At 48.6% G+C, this 6,630-nt stretch overlaps 1 protein-coding gene across 1 annotated transcript; it reads right to left on the bottom strand.

Moving 5' to 3' along the window:
- Window positions 1–4: 4 nt before the first annotated feature.
- Window positions 5–3,660, bottom strand: SLC25A6 (solute carrier family 25 member 6). Its single transcript, XM_079301194.1, has 4 exons — window positions 3,481–3,660; window positions 1,861–2,347; window positions 1,051–1,191; window positions 5–649 (listed from the first exon to the last, which is right to left on the bottom strand). Exons 1-4 carry the CDS (start codon window positions 3,589–3,591, stop codon window positions 492–494), a joined length of 897 nt encoding a protein of 298 aa, XP_079157320.1. The 5' UTR covers window positions 3,592–3,660; the 3' UTR covers window positions 5–491.
- Between the last annotated feature and the right edge of the window lie 2,970 nt (window positions 3,661–6,630).

The raw sequence follows: 6,630 nt of genomic DNA, 5'->3' as shown, positions 1-6,630 counted from the left end.
CAGACCGAGTAAGTATGTTTATTGTTTTACAGCAGAATGCCCCAATTTAAGAACAAAATTGCTAGATGTTCAGCTGTGCAAAATGGTACATAGTGCTTCAGTACAAGTGGAAAAGAACATGATTTGTTAGCAAATGCTTTCAAATACAATTTTATGGTCCTAGAAGATAGGACTTGAAACTGGAGACTGATCCATAGGCAAATGATGTTTTTCTGCCTATATTGGACCTAACAACTTTGGACCCAGAACCAACACCACTCATTCCTTACTGCTGTAAAGAAAAATTGCCACACTGAATTGCCAGATTCAGTGTCTTCATGCATGTTAGAGAGAAGTGGATCAGTCCTCTATGTCAGTTTCTAGCCCCATCTAGAAGTATCATCTGGCTCCGATAAATAAGACTCACAGGAATTTCTTGAAGGTCAATGGTCCATAATGGTAGTTATTCTACATGATCTGCTCAACTTGATTTCCAATTCTATTTAGGCTGTTTAAATTACTTTCTTGAATTCATCATACAGCACAAGCACGAAAGCACCCCCCATGCCTCTGAGAACATTGGACCATGCACCCTTGAAGAAGGCCTTTCCTCCTTCATCCCTTGCAATCTTCCGCCAGCAGTCAATTGTTCCAGAGTACATGATATCAGCTGCAGGGAAAGAGCAAAGAGTTATTTTTAATTTCTATTTTATCTCAGATAATTTTAAAAACTGCCCTGTTTCACTTAACTGCTTTGTGATGTCTCAAACTACAATTTAAGACTGTAACACAATACTTACTAGAAGTATTCTGTCTTCTAATACCTTTTAAATCTGATAATGCAAACATTTTTTTTTTTTAAATTTCATGTCCCATAATGAAAAGCCCTTAACATAAATCCTGACAATTTGAAGTTAAGCCTTATTGCATTTCCTCATTTGAGTACAATGCAATAAATCAGATTTATGAAACAACAGAAAGTAACTGTGAGGATGGCTATTATTAAAGAAGAACTCCATCTTGCTAATGCTGTTCTAACAGCATTAACAGCTCCGTGGATTTACAGCCTACCTCCTTTGCGTCCTGACTGCATCATCATTCTACGCCGCACCGTATCAAAAGGATAGGAAACCACGCCAGCCACAGCAGTCACTGTCTGGGCAATCATCCAGCTGATAACAATGTGAGTATTCCTGGGATCTGGGAGCATGCCTGCAATGAAACAAAAAAGGCAATTAGCTTTTTACCTTTCAAATCCTCCTCTGGCTCACTGACTGCATGACAGCTATTTTACTAGGTGAATTCATATGAAACATTGTAGACCTTACTCTAAATAAAATTGCAGCAAAACACTTCACAAACTTTAAATATATGGAAGCCGTATCTAGAAGACTTTCTTCTCAGTAATCAAAATACATTACCACTTGAGCACAAGCATTCTTTTTAGACTGGCATTAGAAGACCTAACTATTCACTACACTTTTACTAAAAAAATGTAATTAAACTAAGTCACTGTACATGTGGATAACATTACACCACAAACTAGCATCAATGGCTCATTCGCCCAAACATCAAGCTTAAAAATTACTTTGCAAAAGCACTGCTTAATCCCATTCTGCTAAACACACTTGGACTGGACAAAGTGTGGACTGAACAAAAAAGAAATTATTCTAATTATGTCTGGTCACCAACATACTCCCCTGGCCTTAGGAGCAACTGTCCGAAGTACAAAATCAGTACTTGCAAACAGGCTGCTGCCATCAACTCGTGCACAAGTTTTCCCTTGTATACAGCAGTGCCACAAATGTGGCACTTCACCTATTCAAAATCAAACAGTGCAGTTCTAAACACAGGTTTTTCAGGTCCCCTCTGAAATATTACCTTTTGCTGTATCATAGATCCCAAAGTAGGCAGCTCTATAGATGATGATGCCTTGGACAGAGACATTGAATCCCTGGTACAAGCCACGCACACCATCAGACTTGGTGATTTTGACTAGACAGTCCCCAAGACCAGAGAATTCTCTGTCTGCGCCAGCTTTTCCAACATCAGCAGCCAAACGGGTTCTTGCAAAATCCAAGGGGTAGACAAAGCAGAGGGAAGTGGCTCCAGCTGCACCACCAGATGCCAGGTTACCAGCAAAATACCTCCAGAACTGAGTGTGCTTGTCTACACCTCCCAAAAACACCTGCTTATACTTATCCTTGAAGGCAAAATTAAGAGCTTGAGTTGGGAAGTATCTGATGACATTTGCCAAATTTCCTCTCCAGAAGGACAGCACTCCTTGTTCCTTTGGAATACGCACTACACAATCGATGATACCCTTGTACTGCTTGTCAGCAGCAATCTGTTTGCTCGCATGTTGCACCTGCAAACAAAAATACAAGTATTGATCACTTGCCAGGTTTATGCTGCAGCTGAGCTTAAACCTACATCTACTATAAACTGTTAATCCCCTATGGTCACTGTTGGTATTATTAAAAAAAAGCCTTAAAATTGTTTCCAAGCTTTCTTGGAAATCGAGACTTGCCAAAACAAGAACAGGCAGCTGTGAGCAATTCCTCTACAAATACCTGAAGGGAAAATGTAGCAAGGCAGCGGCCAGCCTCTTCTCCCAGGCAACTAGCAACAGCACAAGAGAACACAGCCTCAAGCTGTGCCAAAGAAGGTTTAGGGCTAACTAGGGGAGGAAATTCTTCAGGCAAAAAGTGATTAGAGGTTGTAATCAACTGCCCAGGGAGGCAGTGAAGCAGCTGTCCCTGGATGCGTCCAAGAGTGGACGTGGCACTTAGCACCACAGACCAGTTTAAATGGTGACATTAGGCTGGGCTTTATGATCTCTCTGAGGTCTTTACCAAGCTAACTGATTCTGTGAGGTACAAGCTCAAGCGTAAGACATACACCACGACAAATACATCGGGCCTACAAAGAGGCGAGAGCCTTTACTGACGGACGGGACTCTCCTGAGAGCCGCGTTGGGCCGACAGAGCTGCAGCCGAGGGGCAGGGGCAGGGTGCGAGGAGGAGCCGCCAGCCCGGGCCGGGCGCGGAGCCCCGCGAAGGTCACTCGAGTCACCTTGGGGCGCGCCGGGTCACGCCGGGCCCCGCGCGCCGCCGGCGCCCCGACCCCGCCCCGCCCGCCGCCCAATCGCGGCCCGCGCGCGCGTCACGTGAAGGCCGCCAAGATGGCGGCGGAGAGCGGCGCCCTCCCCTCCCCGCCGTGCCCTCGGCGCCGGGAGCGGCGGCGGCAGGAAGTGACACCAGCGGCGGCCGCCCCTCTCGGCCCGGCCCGGCCTTCTCTCCGCTCCCCGCCCCGCTCGGCGGAACCGGCTTCGCTTCCCCGCCGCCGCCCACGTGACCTTCCCGCCCGCCGCCGCCGGCTCGCTCGCGCCCTTTGTCCCGCGCTGCCCGCGGCCCCCGCCCGTCCCTCTGTCCTCGCCCGGCGCCGCTGGGGCAGAGACGGGCGCCGCCCGCGCTGCCCGCTCTCGCCCGCGCTGCTGACCTGAAGCAAGAGCTTGACCCGCTCGATGGGGGCCACCGCGGTCTTGCTGATGGCGGCGGCGACGCCGCCCGCCAGAAAGTCCTTGAGGAAGGAGATGGCCTGGTCCGCCATGTTCGCGCCGCGCCGGAGCCGCCGGGAGGGAAACGCTGCTGCCGCTCAAGCCGAAAGGGCGGGAGCGCCCCCGCGCATGGGCTTAATGCCGGGCCGCGCCGGCCACGCCCTCAGCCGCCCCATTGGCCGGCCCGCTCTGGGGGCGGGGCTTGTGGCGAAAGGGCCCCGCCCCTCGCAGTCCGCCCCGCTGCGGCGCCAGTGTCGCAGCGCCGCGTCACCCGGGGCAGCCCGGCCGGGCCCGCCACCGCCCCGCCGCCGCCCCTGCCCGGCCCCTGCCGCCAGCCTGCGGGGCAGCCCGCTGCTCGCACAATTGTCTTCACCACAGTCGCTTTTCCAAGCGCTGCCCACGATCGCTTGCTGCCGCTGCCTGTAGCGCCCGCACCGCCCGGCACGCAGGCTCCGCAGAGGGACCTGGATCGATGGGCGCTAGCTGTTAGGTTCAGCATGAACAAATGCCAAATCCACTTGGGTCACAACAACCCCATGCAGCGCTACGGGCTGGTGGCAGGCGGGCTGGAAAACTGCCCCGGGTATAAAGGGACAGCATCGGAAATGAGCCAGGCTGTGCCCAGGCGGCCAGGAAAGCCAGTGCCATCCCGGCTTTGGATCGGGACCAGGACAGTAATCCTGCACTGGTGAGGCCACTCCTCGAGTACTGTGCCCATTCTGGGCCCTTTAATCCAGGAAGGACACTGAGGTGTTGGAGTGGATCCAGATAAGTGGAATGAAGCTGGTGAAGGGTCTGGAGCACAAATCCTAAGAGGCTGAGGGAGCTGGGGTCGTTCAGCCTGGAAAAAAGGAGGCTCAGGGTAACCTTATCTCCCTCTAGAACCACCTGGAAGGAGGCTGCAGCCAGGTCAGGGTCAGCCACTTCTCCCAGGCAACCAGCAACAGGACCAGAGACACAGTCTGTGCCAGGGGAGGGTTAGCTTGAACATTAGGAGGGGTGGTGAGACATTGGGATGGAGTGTCCAGGTGGAGTCAGCATCCCTTGGTGTGTCTAAGAGTGGATGTGGCACTTGGTGCCATGATCTGCTGGTGGGGTCTTGGGTCAGAGGTTGTACTTGATGCTCTGAGATTTCTTTTCCTACGTGACTGATTCTGTGACTCTGATTCTATGAAGCTGAGTGTGAGCTGGTGGAGCACTGGCTTTGGATCTGTGGATCTGTGGGCACAGGCAGCAATGAGCAGCACAAACAATTGAACTGGGAGGCTTCTTCTGTAGCAACTGCTGGAAGCCAGTCTGGGAGGGAGACACAGCTTTCTGCATGGGGTCCCCAGCAGCTCTCAGGTGGAAGGGAACAGATTTCAGGCACTGTCCAGGCACCAGTCGGTTTTGCTCCATGCCCATCACCCTCTGGGTAATGCTGAGCCATGGCATATGCTTGTTCCCAAGTTCAGTTCCCACCTCCACCTTAGCACTGCCAGTGCCAAGGGTCACATCATGGGGCTTTTCTGTATGTCACTGAACTGATCCAAGACAATGGAATACCAAAGGATTTAGCTGCAGTTTCCTGTGGGACAATAGAGGGACAATAGGATGGGGTGGTTCCAGCTTCTTGTAAGGGCACTCGAAGTTAGATGCTGAAAAACCTCCTCTGCAGGCTGTCAGAGCAAGCACTCTGGCCCTACCAAGACAGGCCTTGTTTCCATCAGTAACTGCTTATCTTAACTATACTGAAATTGATATTTTGAACCTGTCAAACTTCTGTCTGAAATCATACATGTTGTTTCTAAAAGTATTGAAATTGTTCTAGCTGCATGGCATTAGTTCACATCACCCGTTTTCACTTCTAGTATATGTTTCCAACCAAAGTAAATAAGTCCAAACCTTTTTTTTTAAAACAGATGACTGGTGAACCACAAAGTTACAGTAGCTGAGGTGCCAGAAACCACTGCTTACACATGTAAGTCCTTTGTACGATTTCAAAATGAGAGCATGTCTCTCAAGAGGGCATGTTGTGAGAAGAAAATGTGCCAGGCACAGCCTTTGTCTCTCCTCTAGTATAAGATATGTCACTATACTTTTCTTTTTGCACACCAGAAGATCAAAACTAAACTCTTCTAAATCATAATACAGATAGACTGAAGTGACTCATTCTCACAGAGGTTATACACATAGAGGTTACCAGACCATATTTTGAACATAACTTATGAAATGCTGTGGTACATTCATTCAGGTGGAACATTCATACCGTACTTAGTGTGGTATTTTTTCCTTTTAAAAAAGCTCATAACTGAATGTTAATACTCTCAGCACAATGCCTTGTCTGCAAGACTGAGATTTTTTTTTCACCATACAATTTCCTATTGATTTGAAGAGGACTTTAACATTCTAAGACCCTTGAGTATCGTCAGTGTGAAAAATGAAAGTAAAAGGCACATAACTTGTAACAGGAAACTGTTCCATCTGTAGCTGTCATCTTCTGTTCACCTTGGGAGCTCACCTGCATATGACTGGAGAAAATCCTTTGCTCTATCACCATGCTTTTTCTTCTGTTTTTGCACCTTTTTTTTCCTTCTTATCTCCTATTCTGCTACCCACTTTTGTAAGAGCTCACAAATTAAGTAGGGCTAAAAAGGTGTAGGATGATATTCTTGAAACAAACTCAGTGCCCTTACATTTAATCTCAAATTACAATCTGTGGTGGTAAACTGACTGAGTTGTTTCTGTACCTTGTCAGCGGGAAAGAAAATAAGTTATGGGGCGAGGAGAAGTGTTCTAAAAGTTTTATTCTGGGCTTTATATTTTTTTTAATAGTTTCTAGTAATAAAGTTTTTCTTTGTACCTTTTAAAGTTTGGCCCTGTTTTGCCTTCCTCCTAATCCTATCTCACAGCAGGAAATGAGTAAATAACCATAGTGGCTGCACTGATGATTTAGCCAATGCCAAAACCTGCGACATAGAGAAAACTTGTGCTTTTATATAACTGCCTTTTTTTGGATGCCTCTCTCAAAGCAGTCTGTCTTGACTCTCTCAGGAAACTGCTGCTCCAGTTCTTGTTTCCAGTCTTACACCATTGCAGTAGCAGTTTCCAGA

The sequence above is a fragment of the Erithacus rubecula genome, assembly GCF_903797595.1.
Source record: "Erithacus rubecula genome assembly, chromosome: 1".
Lineage (NCBI taxonomy): Eukaryota > Metazoa > Chordata > Aves > Passeriformes > Muscicapidae > Erithacus > Erithacus rubecula.
This window is presented reverse-complemented; position numbering and strand designations above follow the sequence as displayed.

Bases quoted from the DNA above. Each gene is read 5' to 3' on its own strand.
- SLC25A6 (XM_079301194.1), bottom strand. From the start codon at position 3,591: ATGGCGGACCAGGCCATCTCCTTCCTCAAGGACTTTCTGGCGGGCGGC. The intron at 1,192-1,860 runs GTAATATTTCAG...GTTTCATTGCAG, and splicing joins GATCTATGATACAGCAAAAG to GCATGCTCCCAGATCCCAGG. The intron at 650-1,050 runs GTAGGCTGTAAA...CTTTCCCTGCAG, and splicing joins GCAGTCAGGACGCAAAGGAG to CTGATATCATGTACTCTGGA.